General features: G+C 34.7%; 2 protein-coding genes across 5 annotated transcripts in view; one reads left to right on the top strand and one right to left on the bottom strand.

Moving 5' to 3' along the window:
* The window catches only part of LOC126744385 (tubulin-specific chaperone cofactor E-like protein), a 53,319-nt gene extending 42,209 nt beyond the window's left edge, over positions 1 to 11,110 (bottom strand). Inside the window, exons 1-2 of one of the 2 annotated variants that reach the window (XM_050451764.1) lie at positions 11,045 to 11,110; positions 10,918 to 10,991 (exon numbers count right to left, since the gene is read on the bottom strand). The gene's annotated coding sequence lies outside the window, so the exon portion shown is untranslated. Of the gene's footprint in view, positions 1 to 716; positions 867 to 10,917; positions 10,992 to 11,044 lie in introns of those variants that run through there. The other variant, XM_050451763.1, reaches the window with a different exon arrangement.
* LOC126744386 (persulfide dioxygenase ETHE1, mitochondrial) lies at positions 683 to 24,864 on the top strand. 3 transcript variants are annotated; one of them, XM_050451767.1, is made up of 6 exons: positions 683 to 826; positions 14,250 to 14,378; positions 19,748 to 19,892; positions 19,952 to 20,163; positions 20,223 to 20,493; positions 24,702 to 24,864. In XM_050451767.1, the coding sequence occupies exons 2-6, from the start codon at positions 14,301 to 14,303 to the stop codon at positions 24,776 to 24,778; spliced, it is 783 nt and encodes a 260-aa protein (XP_050307724.1). In that variant the 5' UTR covers positions 683 to 826; positions 14,250 to 14,300; the 3' UTR covers positions 24,779 to 24,864. The 3 variants fall into 3 exon arrangements, with proteins under 3 accessions (XP_050307724.1, XP_050307725.1, XP_050307726.1); XM_050451768.1 differs by lacking the exon at positions 683 to 826 and adding an exon at positions 11,194 to 11,318; XM_050451769.1 differs by lacking the exon at positions 683 to 826 and adding an exon at positions 14,169 to 14,189.
* The last annotated feature ends 1,943 nt before the right edge of the window (positions 24,865 to 26,807 follow it).

The raw sequence follows: 26,807 nt of genomic DNA, 5'->3' as shown, positions 1-26,807 counted from the left end.
TCCTCAAGATTTGCAAGTGTGAAAGAAAAGGTGAGATTGTGTTGCAGATTGTAAGAGAAGAAATGGAAAATTAATTTTGTCACTGTATGAATGTTAATGCGGTCTCTTTGAACATATTATTTAATAAGTTTATTGTTAATAAACAGAACAGGGGTTTAGGATTATCTTTAAATGATTATTTTGTATGTACTAATAATAGCTAAGTTAATTTTTATTGTGTTCAGTATTCTTACTTTGATTTTACTTTGACAAGCTGTCACATTGCGAAAAATAACAGCAGATTTTTTAAACTTGAGGAGTAGAATTAAAATAAAAAGAACTTTAAAATAAGGTGCTACTCGACTCCTATCCCTATTTAAGATTTTAGGGTTGATACCCACACCCCCTTAGGGAATGAAGTTGGAGCGTTGAAAGTTATAAATTTATTGGTCCTCCTCGAATCAAATATTGACGGGTAAGAGTTTTTTTTTATATTATAAAATACATGAAAAAACTGGGGTGGAAAGTTTATATTGGGCCACCCTATTGTGTGCCCCTTTTTTTGTGCCGATGAGTGTATTAGAATGTAACCTATTTGGCTTCCGTTCATCTAACGAAATCCTTGACAATCTGGCAACACCGTGATATTACCAGTCAGCGAGGAGCCCCGTTCCACTGCTGACCTTTTGTTTACATAACAAACCGATAAGAGTCGAAAGGACCCGAGGACCACTTACCTGCACAACAAAGGAAGAACGTCGATATTTCGGAAAAATCTCTACATTAAAATTTGTGCGTTTCTCAGCGATTCTCGTAGGAACCGTCTCTGGTCGTCGCCAAATCACAGGTAAATGTTTTCTGAATTTTCCTACGTAAGCCCGTCGACCCTTTTGTTATCGATAAAAATAACTGAGGAACTTTTGTTGCCATGAAAGCGCAACCGCAATTCGAGGAGCGACTCGTTGTCGTCGTTTGGGGAGGCAAACAAACCACGCTCGCGCTCGCTCTTTTACGTACTGATCGGCTCGAAGGACCGCGGATCCATTTTGCGTCGCGTTTTGCGCGCTATTCCTGCATGCAGTTTATTTTTGTGTGTTTTTTTTTCTGTTGTTTTCACGATCAGCTGCTCGCTGTTTTGCTGTGGGGTGCTGCTGCTTCGATCAGCTGATCCGGTGGAAACCAGATTTTTCGCTCGACGTTCAATATAACGTTTCTGATTTTGCCGGGTTTATTGTTCTCGATTACTTTTTGCGTTTTAGACAAATATTATTTTGTTTTCGATAGAATTACCTAGTTATTTAGTTTTTACAACATAGGAGAGATTCAAAAGTTTGATAACAATTTTTTAAGTTATTTAGATTGAACCGCAGTCATAAAACGCCATTTTACGTTTTAACCTTAGAACATTGAAAGGCTAGAATTAGCATTGCCGTGGAACTATGGGCAGTTTGTTTGCATGCAACATGATGCCAATGCTTGTGTAGAAATGGCAAAAAAACACACTTTACAATATTATAAAAAAATTTTCTTTAAAGAAGTCAACATTCAAAGTTAGATGAATGTAGATCATGTATATTAGAGAAAAATGCAGCAACATTGCAACGCCGCTCAATCGCAGTGTTGATTCCATGGACACAATCTTTACCAGTGACGTCGTAAAAAAATATTTACATGTGAAATATTTTTTATTAATAGATTATGCTTTAAATTATAAACAATTTTACCGTTTATAAACTCTGTATGCATTTTTTTAACGTATTTCATTATAGTAAAGGTACTTATCTAATAAAAAGTATTTTTATAGAAATTAAATATTTTATAATTATTATAGATTTCGTAATAAGTTCTTATGATTCTACTTTTATGACGACGGTTGTCCCTTGATATGATGTTATAACAATATCGGTATTTACTGGTGAAAAGCTCGGCTTAAATCGCCTTTTTCCCATGGTGCGGCACAAGTTTATACTAACGTAATAGCTCACAAAAACACTGAAGTAACCCAACCTTTTTCCCTTTTCAACCAAAAACTAAAGTTTAATTAACATTATTATATGTATTGATATGTAGTTGAAAATTTCCTCTTTTGAAAATGAGTGTAAACTTGACAACAGAGAATCGATGAATATGTTTGTAAACAAAACACCCCTGCGCACATGTTAAACTCAAATAAAATTATTGTTTACCAATTCTAGCCTTTCAATGTTCTTAGGTTTTAACATTATGACGATTTGGATTTTTGCAGGATAAAGCAACCATTGCACTTAAAAAGGACGCATTAAGACGAACTGCTTTTTTGGGTTTGGCTAAAGCTTTCGACTCGATACTACATAATATTCTAATCAATAAATTGGACAACCCTGGGATAAGAGGGTTAAATTGGAATATAAAAAATTAGCTTACTAATTTACGCTTCTAAAATGACCGTTAGAGAGCGTAACTGCGATCTTAAATCTAAAAAAGTAAAGTTTTTGTAAATTTCGATATGTTAACCTAACAAAAAAAATTCTTGATCTTTAAAGTCAAGTTAATTTTTGAAACTTTTTTGGTTTGCTGTATCTCTAAAAACAAAGTTTTGGGGGAGAGGAGGGTATTTAAAGGTTTCCGTAAAAAAACCACCCTTAGAAGTGGCTTAGTCGACTTTCACACAATTGTGTTCTTTAATAAGAACCCATTTTTGGGCTTTAAGTGTTTTACTATTTGCAGTTTTGTTGGTTTCACATATCGCCTCCAAATTCGCAAAAACCGCATCTCGATATCTTATTCCTGACCTAAAAGTTAGGCCAAAGATAATTTTATACATATTACACGGTGTACACCCTGTATATGTATAGGGTGATTGACGACCGATGGTACGTTAGCCGTATATAGAAAACGGAACGTAGCATTTTTTTGAAAATTTGGTAAGCATGGTAACAGATAATGCGTTGCCGCTTATATAGAAAAATGGCAACACCTTTCATTTGTTAAATAGAACACCCCATAACCACAATCACTTAATTTCATAAAAAAATACATGTAATTTGTAAGTAATACATAATTACTTTCGCAGCACCGCAAATTCTTCTGTTCAAGTTATAAACTGAATGATCTATGAACTATCGTAATTTAGGAGTAAGATGTACAAATATGATCAGACATTTGTTGCATTGTGAAAACTTCCGCTTCTGGTAGGCTACTAGAATATCTGGTGTTTTAAAAAAAATACTCTTAGAAGGTTATATTTGAGTAATATCTAAGACTACAGGCAAATTATTCAATATCCACATCCAATATGACTGATTCAACCACAAAATTTTAAAAATATTAACAGGCATACAACTTCTGAGGTGATAAAATTTACAAATTCGAATTTTTAAGTAAGTTTGAGTTGAATTGGGACAGTGGGCAGCCTGGTCTACTGGCGAATGCATTTTGCGAACCAAAGACTACCTTGACCAGCCCTTTACGGTGGATTGGAAGAGAAGGTTTATTTCGTTGTCCAGCTAGGTCTCCGGATTTAACTTGTCTTGATTTTTATGGGAAAGAAGCCAATGAGGCGCTCCAGTCTGATAAATCTTATGAGGCTGGGCAAACTATAAGGGTTGGGTTATCTGCAATATCTAAGGGTGGAGGTGACTTTAAGTGCCAGTATTTAGTTAAAAGACTTGTCACTATCCGGATTTCGAGTCTCTATTAGTTCAGGAGTTGTTTAGTGAAATATGAGAGGTGAAATTAGGGCGCCGTAGCTTTTCTCATACCAGACGCTTCCATCCATGTCCGGAGGATCATTCAAGCTTTCGCCATGCCGATTATAGACTCAGAGACTACGGGCAGTTTTGCGAATCTCACTGTAGTGGAACCGATTTGTCTAATTCACACCAAAAGATACCCTTTCAAGAAAACTATATATGGCGTCATGAGTTTTTACTTTGAGGATTGAAATTATCGAAGGGTACCTGCACATTTTCCTATTTTCCGCTGATTGCCATTGGAATTGGGTCGCGTGTAGATGCCTATATATAGATATGAGATTAAAGTTTTCGGTATTGAGATGCTCATGTTAGATTTCTTTGCTGCCTGGTTCAGCTCAAATAGCGTTCTCTGCAGGTTATCCTAATTTTCTGCTATGAGAACCGCATCGTCTGCATAACATAATATTTTGAATTCTGTTCTGTAACCGTGTCCTACATATTTCACCTGGTTTATGATGGGGTTTGTTACCCATCGATATCTGCACTTCCTCTGTGGTTGAGGTGCCTGACTGTATTCTTGTACTGTTGTTGGTATTGAGTTATTTTATTAACTGGATTTTATTGTTGTTGGCTCCTTGTTCTTGCAGAATTTTTACCACCTCCTTTAGTTGCACTCTACCAAATGCTTGAGTTAGGTCAATAAAGGAGAGGAACGTAGGTTTGTTAAGTTCTATGGACTTCTCGGTGATTGGTCACCGTATAAATATAGCGTCGATTGTTGCTCTATTTTGGCTAAAGCCTTGTAGTTCTTCGTTAATGTATGTACTTGATAGATGTTGGATTAATTTTTTTGTGAGCAGCTTTATGGTGATGTTGAGCATGCTTATGCGTCAATAGTTCCTTGAATCTTTCTTTTCTCCTTTTTTGTAGATAGGGATTGTAATTCAAGATTTCCATTCCTGGCGTATTTCTTTTATGGACATAATCATACTGTAAAGGTGTGATAGTTCCATCATCAGCTCATCGCCTCTATATTTAAATATTTTGTTTGTTATTTTATCTGGAACTGGTGATTTTCTGTTATTCAATATGTTAGTTGTTCTTCTGATCGCTGTTTTTTTATAATGTAGTGGGGTATGGTCCATAGATCCGCTTGTTCTTCGGTGTTATACAGACTGTTGAGGTGGTTTGTCCATTTCTCAGTGGTAATATTGACTGCGATTTGTTCGTTACCTGGTTTCTTCTAATGAGGTTCCATATTCTCTTGTCCTCCGTACAGGTCATGTTGCATGTCAGTGCAACAAAACTTCTTCAATATTCTTTTTTAATTTGCGTTATTTTAGCATTGTTTCTTACAGCAACGTAATGCTGACGTTGTTTATCTGTTTTGTTGCTGAGGTACTTGATGTAGGATGCTCTTTTCTCTGCAGCGATGGTTTTTATATCTGGAATACTGGCTTTGCGTTCACATTTACGTTTCTTTTGCCAATCGCTTCTTCTGCCGCTCTTATGATGTTAATTTTGATTTTGGAGCAAGCCGTTTCGATTGTATCCCTAGCTGTTCTTGGATTTATTATTCTTTCCTTTGACTATGGTTTGTATAAGTCTTTAGTGCTGTCGTAGTCGATGTTTTTTATGTATTGAATTTTTGATGGATTACATAAAATTAGAATATCTTAAAAACCATTTGACTTCCATGTAGGATATTACGCATAAGATGTGTTTGGTTTTTTATGTACAAACCAAAAAAGAAATTATATAAAGAATGATCTATTTAAATTAGCGAAGGTGACATCTAATTCAGGTAAAACCGAAAATTTTGAAACTTGAATCAAAATATTCTTATTATACCAAAAAACTTGCCACGTTGGCAAATATTTATTTAAAATTTTCATTATTTCACTATTTTTCTACTCATAGTTTTCCAATAATTCGTTGATACAGTACCCAAAATATCAAGAAAAAATCCCTGGATAAGAGATATTCTTTTGTGACAGATACATTCATAAAAAAGAAACTAATTGAAAGAGACCATCTCTTGATTATTATGAATAAAATAAAATAGAATTTTAAACACCTTTGCATAAGTATTTTATAAATAACTTAAGACCTATCCACATAGAAGATTTATGGATCTAAATTCACTTAATTTTATTTCAAACCATCATGACATTCGAGATAAATATAGGTCTATTCTTTTAATTCCACATAAAATACTGCGTCTAACAATTTATAATATTGACTTTGACTGTGTTTTATTACACCGAACAAAGAAAGTTCCACCAAGGACGACAACCAGGCGGTTCCCACATGAATTCCGCATCCCATAAAAGGAACAAACGCGCAAACCTGATCGGATCCTGATGACTGAGCGCTAACGGTCAGGGTTCATGCACTTTTCGATTGTATACATAGTTACACATAATTCAGGTTTTATTATAGTTTCTGGCTAAATAGGTATACTTTAGTTTTTTTAAATTCGTTTGAACAATATTCATTCCTTAGAGGCACAGATTTAAATTAACATGCCTTTTGAACCAAATACGAATAAGCAAAACCACTCATGCACTTGCAAGTACAGTAAATGAAGATGCTTCATGCTATATCAAACAGTAAGTTTGATTTTAGAAAGTGATAAAATATCTCTTTCGTAATAAATTCCTATAATAATGCACCTCTAAAAATACATTTTTAACTTGGCAGTAGGTGACCTAAAAGCCTAAGACCACTTGCTAAATTCGTTCCAGTTTTTTTGCCACTGATCCACTTTGTCAAAGCGCCATCTAAAAATAGGTTTAAAGACCTGTAATGGTTGTGAAGCACCATTTATTTTTTGACAAGACAAACAAAAGACAGTTTGTAAATATTCTAATTAAAGGGTCTTTCAGACGTAGTTAGTAACTAAACATGTTACCTGAAACCTCTACAAAGTTACAGTGGGATTCGATATTCATTGTACGTGTGGTCGTTATTTGCAGCAGATGACACCATTGCTACAAATAATATAAAAAGATGAGTTTCGAGCAGTGAGCAGTGAGCATTTCTGTATGAAACAGTGGACAGCTGCTTAGTTAATCCTTATGTTTTAGCTCAGTTTACCTTCTTCTTCCGCTGCTGTACACAGGGTGTTTCAGAACTATGGGATCAAACTTCTGGGGGTTGTTCAGTGCAACAGAAAAATCCATTTGAGTATAGGTGCCCATGTCCGGAAATGCGTCTCTATGACCCTAAGACGCGTTAAAATTTATAAAAAACATTAATTACCTAAATAGGATCTGCTGCATTTATTTTTACCTTTTGTACATGATACCATAACAACAATTGTCTAAAATCAACGCTTATCAATGTCATGTTTAAAAGTTTTATAGCTTACAATTTTTAAACATTTATTGCTAATGGAAAACTTTACCAATCAAGAATTGGCGGATATGCATTTGGCATACGGAGCAACAAACTGCAATGCACGAGCAGCATCGCGGTTGTATCATGAACGTTATCCCGAACGACAGCATCCTGGATATAAAAAGTTTATTACGGTTCATCGGCGGTTTGCTGAGACCGGCATGTTTAAGACCAAGATGCATGATACTGTTCTTGCTCGAACGGTAACATAAGAACGGTCGAATTTGAAGAAGAGGTGCTTCAGCGAGTTGCCGATGAACCATCAAATAGCACACGTGACGTCGCCAAGAATATGAATACGAGTAACGCTTCTGTCTGGCGGGTACTACACGAGCAACAACTCCATCCTTACCACTGCCAGAAAGTTCAAGATATGTTCAATATGAGTTCAATTTTGTCGATGGCTTCTGGATCACATCATTGCACAACCAAATTTTTTACGATATGTTTTGTGGACCGATGAAGCCTCTTTCACAAGAGGCGGTATTTTTAATAGTAGGAATAGCCATGTTTGGAACGAAGAAAATCCTTATGCAATTTTTCCAAGAAAACATCAGAAACATTGGTTTGTCAACGTATGGGCAGGCATTGTTGATGATTATTTAATTGGGCCATACCTTCTACCGGAACGGTTAACAGGACCTATTATCTGCGTTTCTTGGAGGAAGTTCTCCTAGAACTCCTTGAAAATGTTTCACTAAACGTTAGACAGCAAATGTGGTTTCAGCATAATGGAGCGCCGGCTCACTTTGCTGTACAAGTACGCGAGTATTTGGCTCAGCGGTTTGGGCACCGTTGGATTGCCAGAGGTGGAGCAGTTTCTTGACCTCCTAGGTCACCCGATTTAACGTCGCTCGATTTTTTCTTGTGGGGACATGTAAAGTCTTTAGTCTACGAAACTCCAGTAGAATCAGAGCTAGACTTAATTGGACGAATAACAGCAGCATTTGAAATCATTCAAAACGAGGATCAAATTTTTAGTGTAGGCCGCCGAAATCATGTGCGGCGTTTGAATCGGTGTATTGAGGTTGGAGGAAGACATTTTGAACAATTGTTGTGATGGTTGGTATCATATACAAAAGGTAAAAATAAATGCATCAGATCCTATTCAGGTAATTAATATTTTTTTCTAAATTTAAACGCGTCTTAGGGCCGTAGTGGCGTAGTGACACATTTCCGGACATGGGTTCCTATACTCAAATGGATTCTACTGTTGCACTGAACAACTCCTAGAAGTTTGATCCCATAGTTCTAAAACACCCTGTATTAACGGATGTTTGCGATCACTTTTGATTATTCTTCCTTATCTCTGATGGTGTGAATTGATTCTCCTGTGGTTCCTATTCCTCCAGTTCCTATTTCAGTATTTGACATTTGTCGGATTTATTTGGAGCCACAATGTCCTCCTTCAGCCTAAACCCTTTCTTCCCTGTATTTTTCCTTCTATTAATAATTGGAGCAAATAATAATCGTCCCAGGTACGCTGTTTGCCTCCGTTTTATCGTGCCCAGCAATTCGCATTATCTGCATGTCGTCATTTTTGTTGCTGTTCATAGGACTTTCAAGATTTTTTTTTCAGACATCTACTTATTTCCAGTCCTTCAGTGCTTCTGCTTTGCTGATCAGTATTACTTAATAGATCCACATTCAAATGCCTTCAACCTATTCATTGTGCAAACCTTCAATATCCAGCTTTCCATACCATACAACAATACGGACCATACAGAAAATTTTGTGAATCTTATTCTGATTGAGATGAAAGTCAGAGTTCGTAAAGACGTTTTTGAATCTCGTGATTGAGCTTCTGGCTTTTTTTTATCCAGCATTTGATTTCTACGTCTGAAAACCAGTCTCCACATGATTAAGTACCTAGATAGTTAAACCTATTTAATCATTCTATATTTTCACTATCGTATGAGAATTTCGCGTTATAGAACTAATTTAATCGGCGGGTGACTGCTAAAAATTCTGTCTTTTTCATGTTGATCTTAACTCGGCACTGCATATATCCTGCACTATATCCAGGAGCTTTTGGAGGTCATTCATATTATTTGCTATCAGGACTGTGTCATCTGCATACAGTACATTGTTGATCCATGTGCCATATAAGTCAATTCGCTGTCAAATCGTTCTGCAACTAATTGGTTCCAATATAAGTTTTCCATTCAGCGTATGTGCTTTTAATCCTCAGCATTTGCACGAGTTTATTATGTTGCACTCTATCAAATACTTTTTCGTAATCTATGAAATACATCACTTCTTCATCTTTTGTCTCAGTTCTGAGCCAATACTTCGGTTGCGACCAGTGCCTCTTTCGTAACGAGACCCCTTCCCATCTGCGTTTACATCTTTGTTGTTCTTTGTTAACTATTGTAAATTTACATCACATACTTTCGAGAGGTTAAAAGGCAATTCTTTACACATTCACCCAACACAAATATCATGTCAACAAGTTCGTCCTTGCTAAAATACATTTTATACAAAACTTCCTTTAGAAACAAAGTTATGGAAATTCAAATAACTGAATACTTAGTTGATAATAAATAGACAAAAATGGTATTGTCATCACAAATGTCACATAAACATGTGAAAAATTTATTTAGAAAAAGAGTCAAATATTTTGCTTGGCAACAAAAAATACTAATAAAATACCTATTTTGTTTAGAATGTATATTTCCAGGTTCTTATTTAAAACTTTTATATCTACAGATAATTCTCGTAATATTTTAAGAACGGCTAAAGATTGGGAATATGTTTACATAATAAAAAATGTTCATTTATAGAGGGTATTCCATTTGAAAAAAAGCGAGTAATGAATCTTTTAAATTCGTAAAATTTGAATGATATCTACGAACACCCTGTATACGACAAAAACAAACCATTTAAGTCAAAGTAATCCTCCATTTTTCTAGAATCCGAATTTAACCTAATATTGACATTAAATTAACATTTCTGATGAGGGGACGGAGGGGAGTAACTGTAACGGAGTGGAGATAATTGCTGATAAATTGATTGTTATGTTGTCATTTTACTATTTTAACATTTCTTATACCTTTGCTACTACCTCTGCTACTATACTACCTTTGCAGAATGGTAAAAACGAAAAATAAAAGCGATTTGGACATTAAAAAAAACAGAGAGAAGAGCAAAGAATCAATGCGTCGACTTTGCGAACAGATAAAAAGTGATCCAAATAAGTATGAGGAATCAAAAAGGAAAGAAAGAGAAAGATACCATGCTCGAAAAGCAGCAGGAAAAATTAAAAGCATTAACGATCTGAACCCAATGGATCAACGACGAGTTAGGAAAATATGGCGTAGTAAATTCAAGGCGCGATATGAACGAAATAAAGAAAACCAAAGTTTAGAGACCTATTTAGATAAAACCACGCCTCCTAGTACTCCAAGACGTAGCCCATTATTAGATGAAAATATTACTCCGAGGGACAATAATTTAGAAGATGTAGATGCAGGTCCTTCTCGATCAGGCGGCAGACAAAGTTTGACTGAACAGAAAATAAGACGCAAGAATAGACAAGGACTAAATATGAAAATTGAACTACTAACTAAAAAACTAGAAGAGTCTGACAAGCGTGCTAGGAAATATAGAAAGCGTTATTATAGATTAAAGTCGAAAACGGAAGTTCTGAAGAAAAACGAGTCATGAAGTTGGTCGATTCATCGATGTCGATACATCGACATCACAAGATAAAGTGTATTATTGTTGGTAAAACTATATAAATCGCTATAAATTTTTAAAAATATTTTAAATTAAATCAGAAACCACATACGTGTGTTTTGACACATAGATTTATGCAGTGTAGGTTTTCAATGACTTGCTTACAATAATACGCCAAACTTACCTTTTATTCATCCTTTAAACTTTGGTTTCATTTCTTCTTTGGTTTCAGCCATCGAATTTTTAGCTTCTCAGCTCCTACACAATAATCTAGTTTAATACTACCTTACAGAAAAATACGTATTTTTTACCTGTTTTATATAATTTAAGTTCATAGCTTATACATATGTTCTATTTTCGAAAAATTCTTAAAGAAACTAGAAATTTTGTTTACTTTACTATATTTTTATGACACTAACGGTAAAGGTTGACAGAACGTCAAATGATTGATTTTAAAGATTTCTCAAATGGCAGCCACCCAAAATAAAAAATCTTACACCATCAGAGTGAAATTTGTATGGAAAACTATAGTAAACTATATGCTCGTACATTACATATTTTTAAGCGAAGAAAACCAGCTTGATGGTAAATACACAAACAATATTATTATTACTATAGGAAAGTAAACTAACAAATAAATATAAATTTCATTTTAATGTACCTACTCGAATCTTTAAACAGTCAATTCTGATATTAGGATCTTGCATTAATTGTAAAACATTATTATTTATGATTCATTTATTATGTTAAGGAAGCTTAAAAATAAAATAAAAATTTTCACAGTGGTAAAAAGTTAGATACGATTAGGTTAGGCTTGAGGTGTTTGGACACATTATAGGCAACTCTCCACAGTGACCACAGATATAACGAGACAAATTGCCTTGATACATGTGTGCGAGTCTACTTTAATACTCGGCTACTTAAATTTTCGCCAATATGCTGTTGATTTGTTATTTCTTCTATTGATGGTGAAACAGTCCTCCTTGTACGATGGTAGTTATGCTTATGGCTCACAATACTGCGACATCTACTTATTCCCAGTCCCTCAGTGCTTCTGCATTGCTGATCAGTATTACTTAATAGTTTTGCATTGTTGAATACAATTCCCAAAGTTGATTCTGGACCTATAAGCTCTCTTATAAATACTCGGGGGATTTTGGTCCTGTTTTTGTTGTCAGTTTTTACGGCAGCTGTGTTCGATCCATTTTGATGTCACTTGTAGCTATGCTTCCAAAATTTACTAGATTCGATACTTACATGTACGTAGTTTTTAATCAGTTTAGTTTTAACTCCTTTAATGGCGAGGCATCTTAAATATTTTATTATACTAGCATATCGAGCGATGTATAAATATAACAAAAGTGCAAGTTATTCACTGTTTATAGTTGCGAGTAATTTGCATCATTTAAGTCTTTTCGTCACAATGGATAAACAGCGTGAGGCAAAAGAAGAGAAGGCATTTTAAAAATTAATAACATTTTTAAATTTCAGTTTTAATTTGATTTCTCTATACAAAACTAAAATGAAATCTTTGCGGTTTTTTCACTATCTGATTGTAAAAGATTACATTAAGCAAATGATCGCCATTTTCACCCTCGTAAAGTGCAGCTCTTGCAAGAGCAGTTTCCCATGACCCGAGTCAGAGAGAGAATATCTAGCCCCAAAGCCCTTACTTTTGCTTAAACATTATCCTTTAGTTGCCGCAGGGTTCTGGGTTTATTACACCTTCCTTTCCGTTATCCCTAAGGAAATAATCAGGGGCTGTTAAGTCCGGCGAGCAGGCGGGCCAATTGAATCCTGAACTTTTAAAAATTAAACGTTCGCCAAAAATCTGCCTTAAAAGGTGCGTAGTGGGTCGAGCAGTGTGCGCAGCGGCCCCATCTTCTTGAATCTACATCGCTTGATTGTCAGCAAAAGCTGGTCTGGAATTTTGAATCATGTTACGATATCGCGCGTTATCTACAGATACAGCACTGCCATCGTATGTCAAATGGTCCAATAATTTGTTGATACGTAAGTGCACACCATGCTGTAGATTTAAGTGGATGTTGCCTCTAATGAATTTTTGGGTTCTCGCGGTCCCCCTAATCTGCAGTTCTTTAGCTATTCTCTGCAAGCGAACTGCAAAAGCTAGTCGTTATTGGAAATCTGATGGTTTTAGTTCTTGCACTAGCTGCACTTTATATGGAAACAGATATACATTTTCTCTTAAGATCCTGTGTAAAAACCTCCGAGATATCTTGAATGTCTTCGGGTTGAGGTTTCCGAATTCTCCTCAACGCTCTTCTAAACGCGTTGAATGTTCTCTTCATTTCTTACCGAATGGAGCATTCTGCTTCGTGGAAGATACATTACTATGCCCTGTTGTTGAAATCGTGCCACTAAACGTCGATTCCTCAATTCAGAGTACATAATTAACACTCTAATAAAAAAATTATTAATATTTCAACTCGCTTCACGACTTTTGCCCCACCCTGTGAGTTTCACCTCTGAGTAGGGTCTGAGCCCATTTAGTTTTCTTTTTCTGGTAAATAGCAAAATTGATATTGTTTGCCTATTAATGGTCATTTCTCACTTTTTGAACCATTTGAGTCTTCAACAAAAGAGACTTCATCCTTTTTACCTTGACTAGGATCACGAGACTAACATCATATGCTTAATGGATTTCTACCTCCTATAGTTGAATGATGGCAACCAAAATTTTACATTTTAAAGAAACAAATTTTGCGATTCTTCCAAGCAGTTGAGTTACTTTTTCTTAATTTTCTAAAGTGTGAAACGTTTTTTAGGCTCTTTGGCTCGTCGTCAAGAGAAATTATCACTAAAAATGGCTTGTTCACTAAAAATGTCTGGTTTTCTGGAGAGCTGAATTAATTTTCCAGGCTGCCAGATTTGTTTGCACATTTTCCAGGCATTTGTCAGCGGAAATTTGATTTTAGGTGCCTGAAAAACAAACTTTGTGCTTGCTGCAGACGGTTAAAGTTAAGTTAATTTGTCTTAATTTTCCAGACTGTCAAATGTTTGTTGTCATGAACTAAATTATCAGGATAAAGACCAACCAATAAGGATTACAAAAGAGGATATAGAGTCCCTCGATATAGTTTTTGCCGTATGCAGCCCTGAATTTTCCATCTCCTCTTATGTGGACTTAGTTATTTTCTGCTTCTAGCTTTGATTCAATCATATATGTGTTGATTGACCTCTCTTGTGAGTGGTGGATCTATAGAGAGAACTTGGTAGAGCTTTAGCAGTGTTTAGTGTCCTTTAGGACTCTGTTGATAACATTAGTTTTAATGCTCATTAATTATTATCTTGGCCTTGGGTATTCAAATAAAACACTAATCAATTTAACAAATGCACTTATATTCATTTAGGCTGCTTTGCAGTCAAATACGTTTTAAATAAATGTATATATGCAACCATCGGACCAATATGTAAACAGTTTAGCGATCCAAGGTTAAATTTAGCCGAACTTATCTTTACACAATGCTATGGTTAATCTAATCTTTTTTTTAGATGTTTGTGTGCCACAATAGGAATAAGCTGCAGTAATTAGGGAAATACAGAATGACTAAGACTCGAGTGATGTTTAACATAGTAAGAAGGTTTAGTGGATATAGCACCGAGCCATTAATTTTTAGACAGGTAAGGTATATACATAAATACCTACATACATTTTTAAGTGAGGTTATCCTTATATTTACATGTCAATTTTATGACAGTAAAAGTTAAGCTACAGGGTGTCTTTATTAAATGAAATGTACAGGGTGATTCAAAGAGAGCGCAGAGTGCCCTAAAGAAAATATTCGTCAATTTACAGTATGCTTTCATTAAGCAGAGTGCTAGAAAGGTAATTTTTTAAATAAAACACCATATATTTCAATACATTTTTTAACTTATAAAATTATTACTTATTAAAATTATTACTTATTTTTACTTATTATAATTTAAAATATTACGAAAAAGCAAAAATAAAAAAATAAAATTAAAAAGACAGTAAACATGTTATGAAGAGTCTTCTAGTGGTTCCAGTCAATCAGCATTCTGGATCTTTCAAATTTTGTACGTGTCTTGTCTCTTCTTTTTTATTGCTCGTAAGCCATCGGTAAACCAGGAAGTATCTAAGTTTAGTAATGAAGGAATAGTATTTGAGATGGAAGAAATTTTCTCTATCTCTATTTCATCTACGTTATTCATGAAATAGATATTTTGCGAAAGTATGGAGCGTAAATAAGATTAAAATTACTCAAAGTTAAACGATTTGAAATATCTTGCATTTGAGGTTTATTACTATTTACATTTATGAGACAGGATATTAAACTGTGATCTGTAAAGTCCACAGGATCAATTTTTTTCTCTAAAAGTCAGGGGACGTACATATATATTACAAAAGGAAGAAGGACATAGAGTGAGTATTAACCCTGGTTGGGGATTCTATAATTTGGTAAAAACCAAGGACCTCAAAAAATTCAAAAACAAACCTTGCAACAGCTTTTTCAGTACTTAGCAAATCATACTAGAGATAGTCTTCCGGTACAGAGATCTTGAAAAACTTTTTAAAAGCTGGAACATTAATAAGGCCATCAGCTCTGATTAAATATCGCCAATAGTATTAAAAGTGTGCGGTTTTGCTGACACCACTGTTGTGCAAACAGTTTTTTCTTTCATACAGACGAGGTCTCTTCCCTGGAGACTAAAAACGTGCGCGGACAAGATCAAAACGTGCGCGGAACCGATATTCAAAAAAGGAAACCGATTACCGTCCGATTGGTTTAGTACTGACAATCGCCAAGGTGATGGAGAAACTTGCCAACCACCAAATTTTGAAATACCTGGAGTCCACCATCATCATTAGCGACCGTCAGTACGGTTTTCGAAAACATAGGTCTACTGGCGATCTGTTGGCCTATGTCACACATGTTTCGACCGAGGCCATCGAGAAACATGCTGAATTCCGTGCAATAGCTCTGGATATTTCAAAAGTACTGTATTCTTATGGTTTGCCACCAATTCTCATTGCTTAGCTTAGAAGCTTCCTCGAGAACCGATCCATCCAGGTTGTCGTTGATGGACATACCTCGCACAAGTTTAAAATTAATGTATCCCTCAAGGATGCATATTGTCCCCTACTCTCTTCCTGTTATATATTAATGACCTTTTCGACAAGACTTTTAATCCAAATTACTGCTTTGCTGATAACAGTATATTGATATCTACCGCGTCGCCAGGTAATAGCTATTAATACCGACCTTAACATAATTTTGGAGAGAGCTGAGTGCAATCTGATTGAAGTTAATGCAGCTAAGACTGAGACTGCTGTATTTACAAAGAAGGCTGCCTCTGCCTCCCCATGCACTATTATGTCCGGGCTTGCTTTGCCGCTGTCTTCGTCAGTTCGCTTGTTAGGCATGATCGTGTAGCGGGAATAGCTAAAGCGGCTTCTCACAAACTTGGGGCTGTCTTTAAAACGAAAAGGCTATATATACCGCAACAGCTTTTAATGCTTTACAGGGCTCAGATTCGTCCATTGCTCCCACATATAGAGCTCTGCACCCAAACACACTTTGAAACTAATTGATTCCATCCAAAAAAAGGCCATACGTCTTACAAGAGATCCAGAGAATGAAGGTCATAGACCTGACTCTGTTTTAATGAAACCATCATGATAAATGCTCTTATGAACTGGCCTATCTTCCATCTTTCCATCTAGAGTTATAAACGCAAGATCTACTCGACAGGCAGATGCGACTCATGAATATTGAGTGTATCTGCAGAGGCCTAGAATGTCTCTATATCGGGACTCCTTTTCTGGAGAAGTGCAAGTCTGTGGAATCAACTCCCAAAGCACGTCTTTCTCGAACATTACAACTTGCAGAACGTTAAGAAAAATATCGACAAGACACCTTCCTAGCACTGGCGCTACTAATGATAATCGAGTACGATAGGGTTTGCCTTTTTGTGCCAGTATATTGCGTAAAAAAATCGCCAGGGCAAAAGATATGCTGAGCAGCAGGTACAATGTTAGTAAGCATGGATTCTAAGTTATTAAAAAATTATAAATAGTTTCTGGTTGGTGGCTTGTAATGCCCACTGTAAAAGGAACTATGAAATTTTACCCATATTTGTTCATTATGATTACTACTTACTACTTTTAAATACTTAATATATAGTTTTAATACACGCAGCTAACCTGCCTCCCCCCTATAGCCGTTTATATATAATAGTCTGCTACATATTGAATTGTTTAGGCAGGTTTCACTTATCACAAGACCTCGAAAGTCATCAGTTTATGTAGATAGAGATCTTACATTTAGGTAAGCAAGTTTTAGCTTTTTTATTACACAGTTGCTTTATTTTTTTTAACCGTCTTTCTTTTTGGCTTGTAAGATACTGTTGCCAACTGAACCGGTTACTTGTGGCTATTAAACCGCTAGGTGTTTCAACGTGATGAGTTATATTCAACTTTACAAACCCTGCTTCTTCTTCTCGACTCTTCATTCGCAAGGTTTTTACATGTTTTCCACTTGGGTTAAAACTGGTTTGAAAACTACATCGGAGACATCCTCAAAACTTTCCTCGATTTCCCTATTCTTAATAGTTGGAGTTGTAGGAAAAGCACTAGTGTTGATAAATTCATTTGGTTATATTTCCGTTATTCTATAAGAATTATCAAGATCACTAAGTGCTACTTTTAGGTTTTTTTGGAAAAAGCTTAAAACAACCTCTTTCAGTGTTTCACGAAGTCCGAAAATTACTATATTTTTCCTTCTTAACTGAGCCTCTTGAATTGCAATATTTTCCTTAACTTGTGCGTTTTCTTTCAAACTGCTTACAATATTCTTTAGTTCTTCCAATTCCTCCTTAAAATTAGCAGTGCCCTACTTAATATGTTACATGTCCTGGCCTATATGCTGAAACTATAGAGATTGGGGAATCAGTCATTATGCAGAGGTGCTTAAAGGCAAAATATCGCAATGCGCATGCATGGATTTCGTGCGCTCTGCTACTCGCCTGCTGCATTGCTTGTTTTTCAGTACGTAATCTTCAATTCCCCAACCTGTATAGTAGGCTACACTGCGAGATGCGCTTATCATAGTGAGCAAAATATTTGTATTGTTGTTTTTTTGCAATGCTCCGAATAGTGTGTAGTACAGTGCATGTTAAATGACTTAATATTTATGAGAAAATACTGACTTACATGTAGTGTGATGCCCTAATGGAAAGCTAGACACTTACCTAATACTTGATACTACTTTTAACTTTTATTATTTTAGTATGGAGCAAATAATTCCTATTGTTTACTAATGCAGGCCTACGATATCGTAATAAGAGCTCGACTTCTGTTTGGCATGCTCCTACTTAAACTGTCAATGTCGTATTTCACAATTTGTAGCCATTGCTCTTGCATACACTTCAGCTGGTCTGGAACACTCTTCATTGATTTAAAACACTAGTTTTTAAAATATCCCAAACGTGCTCAATAGGATTTAGAAGTCGGGGATTTGCGCAGGCAATACCTGCATATGCGGATGTGCATTGTCATACATAAGTACAACATTTTTACCAAATTCTGTAGCGAGTGATTGCAGAATAGGTTCAAGAATTTAATCCCGATATTCATATAAGTAATGTAGCAAAGATTGTCGAAAAGACAATAAAAAATATATGTATTAATAAAACATTTTGGCCAAAATAATATAATGTCAGAAATGCAATTGGGATTTTGAAAGGGAATTTCAGCAACCGACGCCATGTATCCAGTGGTGAGCTTTATTCAATCGGCAATTAATTTGGGTCGGAACCCTCTTGCTATATTCCTGGATCTGGAAAAAGGTTTCGATACGGAACCTCATGGTGTCATTGACTCAAAAAAGTGGATTGGTACGGTATCAAGGATGTGGCATGGAATCTTAGTAAGGACTATAGGGATACCACGGGGAACAACCTTGGGACCTTTCAGTGCTTTTCCTGATAATAAAATAAAATTCAACAAACTTATGCCTGACTAAATGCTAACCTGCGTAGTTTGAATACTGTAAAAACAAAATTTATGACTTTTTCTCTCTACATGAACAGTGAACCAAATTTTTACAGTATTTTTGTTCATTCTTGTAATAATAAAATTAACTGTAGTTGCAACCTAAAAATAACAAAAGTCAATGACATACGATACCTTGGACTACAATAGTCAGATGAGACTGACATGTTGAAATTACTTCAAATAAATTAAGGCGTAATATTCTCAAATTTAAACAACTGAAAAGCTTTCTTAGCATCAAAACACTCGAATAAATATATGAAGCACTAGTGGAATCGGTTTTAAATTTATGAACTCTGTATCTGGGGAGGTGGTTATGATAAATATTATGACAAAATCAAAAGTTTGCAAAAGTGCTTTATTAAGATTATCCATGATAAGGCAAGAATGTTCCCGACTTCTGAGCTTCTTATATTTTATATTAAAAAACGCTATGCATTGTGTCGTTAAATTTATTCATTAGAGAAATATTCGCCAAAATGTAGTATCTCAGCTAATTTAGCATTAATTATTTAACTTATTATTTTATTAATAAGTTCTATAAATATCAATATTTTAGTTAAATATCCGGATATCCTGGAAATATTTTAGTAACACATTCTCAAAATATACCAACAATCATGTGCTGGATATTCAAACCTTCATGGGACACAAGGAGGGATATATTAGGATTGTTAAGGCATTAGAAACAAAATATTGCTGGAACCATAACGATTTTTTATTAAAACAAATTTATTATAAATCCCTTATTTCAAATACGACTTTAACTGCCTGAAATTACATTTTTACTCAATTTTAATCAGCTAAAAATTTCACTTGTAAGTTTGAATTGCAACAACCCAATTACGTTTATTTAGCTCGAATTCTGTTATCTTTTTTATCATATTCATTATCAGATATTTTGTAAAAAAAATATTTACAACAAAATAAATTGATATAATGCAAAACACACATTTTAGCTTCAATGTTTTAACAGCTATTTGATAATATCAGCTCGACCTACACTTATCTGCTGGGATGCCCCAAGACGAGAGAATGTATCATTATTGACCCAGTTCTTGAGCAGGTGAAAAGAGACTTTCAACTTTCAAAGGATTTGGGCCTTAAATTGAAATACGCCAGTAATTATTTGCAACTACAGTTTTCACAGACGCACATAATGAAAAAAATCTTATTTTAGTTAACACCCATATGCATGCCGACCATGTTACTGGTACAGGATATTTGAGAGTTCTATCCGGATGCAAAACAATAATATCTAAAGCGAGCGGGGCTGCTGCTGATATTTACGTTAATGAAAATGACCAAATTGTTTTTGGGTGCCATTCTTTAAAAGTTTTTAGCACTCCCGGACATACTAATGGTTGTGTTACTTATTACAACCCGAATCAGGTAAAAACAAAGTTATAAAGCAAACATTTGCTGGATCCTGCATTGTTCTTCTATTTTAGGGTTTAGTTTTCACGGGGGATGCACTACTAATAAGAGGATGTGGTCGAACTGACTTCCAAGAGGGCGATCCAAAAACTCTATATAAAAGTGTGCACAGTAAAATCTTCACTTTACCTGGGTCCACTTTAGTATTTCCCGCGCATGATTACAAAGGATTTCTTTGTTCTTCTGTGGACGAAGAGCGCAGGCTAAATCCGAGACTGACGAAATCTGAGACGGAATTTGTGGAAATTATGAACAACTTGAATTTAAGTTACCCGAAACAAATAGGTCAGTATTAGTAGATTTTATAAGTAGTTTATGAATTGTTAAAGCAAAATTAGTCGGATGCCAAAACCAAGGTTTTTAGAGCTTCTTACTTACATTGTACTTTTTATTCACATCGTATTTATTTCCTACTATTTACATTTAAAAACCGTTGTGCGGAAACATTCGCAAACTTTCTACATGTGTCCCTGGATGTCGCGAGATTGCCCGCCGCTCATTCTGTCCTTGTCACACCTGCGGGTGTAAGCATAGATGAAAAATTCGCAAATAAAGAAATAGCCTTGTATATTCGCGGCTGTCAGGATCTTTACAATATTTAGAACCCTGCCGAGCAGCCTCAAGAGTCTTTATATCTAGTATGAAAACAAATCCATTTCACATGTTAATACCATCAAATTGCTGTGGGTGCATTGGCTATGCGTTAAGCTAGAAGTCACACGTCTTAGAGTTCCAGTTCAAGTTTGGTAGTGCTTGTTCCGTGATCAGAGGACTTAACGTATACGGGCTTTGACGGGCCTAAAGACGTATTATTTCGCTTATTATGTACAGTCACAAATAAAATATCTAAGTTTATGAAATATCTCTTATTTTTGGGGAACATCCAGATTTTCAAAGAATATCTTTATACTACGAAAAATATTTATTAGATGTTTTTTGGGATTTAATGCCTGGATATTTTACCACTGGAAATTAGAAATATGGAGGGGCTAGAGAGTTTTAAAAGGGCAAATAGAATTAAATTAATAGATATGAACAATATTATGATTTTTCTGTTACAAGAAACGATTAATTATTGAAACCCAACGATTTAAAGTTCTTAAAGATGATTTGTAATTTTCTTCGCTTTGACCTGCAAACCGTAAAAACTTTAAAAAACAAACAATCAAAATATTATTTCTATAAATAAATATGTACATAGAAATAAATTAATGACATTTAGGTTCGTAGTACAATGCTGCGTTCTCAATTTTGATTCCTAGCAACCGATCAGATGCTGGGCTTCACACCCACTTTTGATAGATTTTCATTACTGAACCATACTCCTGGAACAGCAGTGTCTGAATATAAAGTGAAAATTTTGCGACCAAAATATGTCTGCCATACTCAGATAACGAAAGCCGTATGCTTTGCGGTTCCAGGAGTATAGCCTTCCGTCGAAACGAATCGAGTTTCACGTCTTAGAAGTAGTTTATCATTGTCACAAACCTCTTACTCAACACTTCAACGCATTCACGTCTCAAATCATTAAAAAAAAATAGCAGCAGCTTGTGCGTCCACGATTTTATTAATATTGTCATTCAGAAGGCATTATCTACACAGCTGACTAAAGATGTAGCGCGCCTACGCCGTAAGGGGGCGCACTAGCACTGCATTCCCAATAAACATTTGCCGCAACTTATAGTAACATACAAGATATATAAGGGTTGTATAAAGGTAACAAAGATATATAAGCAAGTTTTGGGGTTTTATAAAATTACTCTTGTAATATTTTATGTTTATAGTGTTACTGTAACCTACAGATATATAATGGGGTGATATAGCGTTTTCCATCACTAATTTATAAAACTTTTAGTAACCGTTACTTATGGTAATTTTAAAGAGTTTATATAAGGTTTGCCGTAACCCTATTTATATAACTCGGTTACCTTACTTATATAGGAGTGTTCATGTTTACTCTTATAAAAGTTAGTGTTTTTCAAATTAAATTATATCACTCTTAGTGATGGTTGTCCCCTTTATAAAACTTAATAAGCTTTGGTAACACATTTTACCCTTATATACCCTTAATGACATAACCTTACAAAAATCAAATAACCAATTTATTTTTTTACTTTATTATGATGTTAATAATAATAAGGTAACTAGGTACCTACTTAACAAGCAAAAATTAGTTTATAGTTGTTGCTATTAAATATGAGTTATAATTGGAAAAAAATTAAGTTTAGCACTTCTTTCCGTCGCAAAGTTGCGAAAAATTTTAGCAAAATTCTGACTGGTGATGAAAAAAAGTTTTTATCCGAGAAAGAATATGTAAACCCTATGAGTTTAGCGAAGCATCCACAAGGGCCTACAATAGAAGTTCCAAAACCTCCAACAGTACTTTATGATGAATCTCTGGAAGATTGTGCAGAAAGAGCTAGTAACAACGAGAATATTGATAAATGGTTAGTTGAACTTGGCGATGACGATGTTTCAGGCCATGAAGAGCAGGAGGTATTGGAACGAGAAAAAATGAACAATTTAAGCATGATCTTCAAAAATGGGCATGTAATTTTAATATTACACAGAGAGCGTTAAAAGAAGTAATGAGAATTATTAACAAACGTTTACCAAATATATTACCAACAGATCCAAGAACATTGTTAGGAACTCCTACAATAATTTCAATTCAACAAATGGGAGAAAATGGATGCTATAGGCATCAAGGCCTTGGATTTTGTTTAAATCAATGTCAAGAGAGCCTTCAGAATATATCAAATATTTCTTTGAATATTAATATAGACGGGTTGCCAATATATAAAAGCTCTAAGGACGAATTCTGGCCAATACTGTTTAATATTTTTGAAGTACCTCAATTAAAGCCAATGGCAATTGGTATTTATAGTGGAAAAAGCAAACCACCACGATGTTAAAAGGTTTTTGATGCCTTTTGTTGAGGAAATAAATCATATTTTGGAAGAGAAAATATACTTAATTATGTTAAACATTACTTTAGTTAGCTGAGGTCTCGTATTTATTAGGAAAAAATCAAATTTGGTCAAAGTTTAATTATTTAAAGTAAAGTGAGTGTCTTTAATTTTTCTATTCGCGGTCATAGGGTTCTATCGCGTCATAGGGTTATATAAACGTGTCTTATAGGTCGTTAAGTTATATACCATCACTAATAATTATTTAACAGCTCTTTGAGTGACATAACGCTTTCGAAATGGTATATAACGTTACTTAGACTTCCGCCATGATTGTTTTGAAAAATAAACATAAACATATAAAAAGAAGTACCGAAAAATCAATATATTTCACTTATTTTGTAGAAATTCATCACGATTTTACTATTTATGGTTCAACTATTTCACGAAACAAAGGCACCCGACAATAAATTGTGTAATATTAAAAAAATTAAAGGTTATGATTTCATTAATATCTAAATGCAATATAAAAAATACTAGGGTTTTTGATGGCCCCTATATTTTTTCGAAGTGAATTAGTTACATTTACAGTAAAAAATCATTCGCACATACATTTTTAGATACAAATTACTCTTAATTCCATTATCTCAAGGTAATAAATTATTTTCTGTCTCCTCCATTTTAAATTTGTTATACCTAGTATATCATGATTCTCATGTCACCATAGTGACAAGTCATTGTATTATTGTTTTTGAGAGGCAGAAAAGAACCACAACGGTATGCCAATGTGTATAACAGAGAAAAAAACATATTTATATTTAGAAACATCTGACAAGACGTGAAAAGTGACAAGTGACATATGACAGAAAATAGTGATAGAACTATTTTGAACACTCTTATAGGCAAAGTATATAAGAGTAACCACAATATTTTCAACACTAGCTTATATCGCTTAAGTTTTTTAAAGGTTCTTCTGGTAAGTTTTATAACGGTTACGGAAATAGTTTGGTTTCTGTTGACTCACAACTTAAACGTTTATAACGTTACCAAGTATGGGTTGCCGATACCCTTATAAACTCCCCATTTAAGCTCTTTAACAGGTTTATAGGAGTAACGGAAATATTTCGGTTACTATTTATATAGCTGTAGGGTATATAAGCAAGGTGGTATAACAGTTGCGACAAATATTATAAAACCAAAATGTTTATTGGGTTAAGAGCGTATAGTCCAGACAGCTCATTTGCAGACATAATTATCAAAAACTTTTATTTTAATAAGCGCCTACCACCACTTAAAGTTAACATTTCTATTCGCCTGTGGTAATTACAATAAGGAATGACACATAGCAGAGGCGTGTGCATACTTTAATTTTTTATATGTTTTTGCTGTAATTGAGTGATAATTCTTTTGAAAGTGACTGCCTTTTTATTTTACTTTTTCTTAGTTCTTGAGGCAAAGCAAAGCATAAGAAATGATGGGCAAATCATAGTGCCTATAACTTTGCTACTAGTTTTTCTAATTATTATGCATTAGTGTACATTTAAATATCTATATATTTTTTTTTTATTTCAAATTTAATTTCAGATCGTGCTCTTCCAGCAAACAGAGTTTGTGGAGTTCAAGACATACCGGAAGATGCTAAAAGGGATTCTGCGATATGACCAGTATAATCAACTAAATCTCTTATATGTGAAAAAAATCAACTTTATCAGTTTTAAATATCAATAAAGATTACATTTTAAATTTTTTTTTATTGAACTTTATAATAATTTAAAACCCTATTTTTTCTTCAGATTTTCATTCCAGCAGAAATTTGTGTGTGTTGTTATGTGGATCTCTCTATCACTGCAATAAACCGCCGGTATACGAAAAGCCCTTGATTTTAAGAAATTTAATAGTTGCACAAGTCTCACCTCGGATTGTATTTACAAAATTAACATACCTTATAAAAGGGTAAAAACGTTTATGTTGCAAAGGTTATTTTCATACTCTCTCCGGTCAAACAGATGTTAACGGTCAGTGAGCGCTTAAATTAAAAGATTTTGTGGCTATCCGCGTCATAAATTATAATTTAAAACGGGCTAATTTCGCTGTAGATTTACAACTTCTAACACAATTTGTCTGTCAAGGATGGCATTACAAGAATGGACACCAACATCCAACCCAACCATTGTAATGGGTGCAGAAAACGACAAGATTGAAGTCGACAGTCTTGAATAAACGCGAATACAAAACACTACAGTAGAGGGCTCTTGCAACACGTATAGAACGCACTAAACTTCCATTGGAAGGAGTGATCGACCTTTTGGAGGTTTGTCTTCGTAACCCCTACTTTTAATTCAAAGATAAATTTAATGCCCACGACGAAGGACTTACAACGGGTTTGTCATTATTTAGAGTTATAGCCAACATATACTTACATGAAGTGATTCGAGGAGCACCTTATAAGAACTCAATCTAAACCAAAGGTGTTGAGGTGGAAAGATATGTTGATGACACATTTATTATTTGGGACAAAAGCGATACAGAGCTAGCAAACTTTCTGGAGCACATTAAAGAATCTGAGCCCTTCTTCGATGATTTTGTAAAAAATAACAATGGACTCCTCAGGAAATCAGTCTATAGCGCAGATGCAACGCACACAGGAAAATACCTACACGACAACTCCAATCATCCTGGTTTAGTAGAGATGAGAATTATTAAAACCCTATATAGCAGGGCAGCCATAATATGCAACAACAATGTTTACCTCAACGGGGAAATAGACCAGACTTACAGCGGAACGTTTATCGAAGAAAACTAATAAAGCCGAGTATTAGGAAAGCAGTAGAGATATCAAGGAAAGCGCCCCAGCATCTGGAGGGCCCGACAGGATTTTTATCGATTCCATATATTAGAGGAATTGCCAGAAAATTCAACATCAAGACTGCCTTCACTTTGTAGAGAATACGAGGTGTAGTATCTTATACCAAGCCAGAATGACTACTGGACACTAAGAATGCATACCAAATCCCCTGTATATGTGGAGTTAGACTGTAGATTTCGTGTTTTTTACCTTTTATAAAAGTGTATGACTAGCATCTTTGGGATAATGGATGAATTTTTCGAGTAAAACGATTAGGTTTGTTCAATTGCTGTTTTTTTCTTTATATCTAGTGCCAATATCAGAATTGCAAAAACAAGCATTTCATAAAATCAGTTAATGCAAATAAATAAAATAAAAAAGATATGTAATACAACATATATTACAAATTCAGCTCATTCAGCGACCATGAAAATATATTTTTTACTAAATATAGTAAAGAAATATAAGTAAAGTCTAGTAAGCTCTTTATAAACAAAATACAGAGGTTTAAAACATTGTATTACAAACAAAATATGTACATTGTGATGTATACTAAAATGAGGTAGTAAATGAGATAGAAACCCATTTTTTTTTAAACTAGACAAAACGACCACTGGAAGTCAAGGCAAAAGAATATCGAAAATGGATACCAACTAGAGAGGTTTCCAGATCAAAAATAGCAGAACACGCTTAGTCCAATGGCCACAACATACATTGGACAGAAGCGAAGATTTTGTGTAGGGAGCAACATTCGAAGAAAAGAAGATTCCTGGAAGCAACTTACATCACGAAAAAACCAAGGGATTTTCAGCCAGCCCAGTGTAGATATTATGGGGAAGGATATC

Source organism: Anthonomus grandis, chromosome 14, assembly GCF_022605725.1.
Source record: "Anthonomus grandis grandis chromosome 14, icAntGran1.3, whole genome shotgun sequence".
NCBI lineage: Eukaryota > Metazoa > Arthropoda > Insecta > Coleoptera > Curculionidae > Anthonomus > Anthonomus grandis.
Note: the sequence above shows the minus strand (reverse complement) of the source record. Positions and strands in the feature narration are given on the sequence as shown.

What these genes read in the sequence shown, in the direction of transcription:
- LOC126744386 (XM_050451767.1), top strand. Translation starts at nt 14,301, where the DNA reads ATGACTAAGACTCGAGTGATGTTTAACATAGTAAGAAGGTTTAGTGGA. An exon ending in AGCCATTAATTTTTAGACAG is followed by an intron (nt 14,379 to 19,747) that starts GTAAGGTATATA and finishes ATGTTTTAACAG; the next exon opens with CTATTTGATAATATCAGCTC. An exon ending in CCTTAAATTGAAATACGCCA is followed by an intron (nt 19,893 to 19,951) that starts GTAATTATTTGC and finishes ATCTTATTTTAG; the next exon opens with TTAACACCCATATGCATGCC.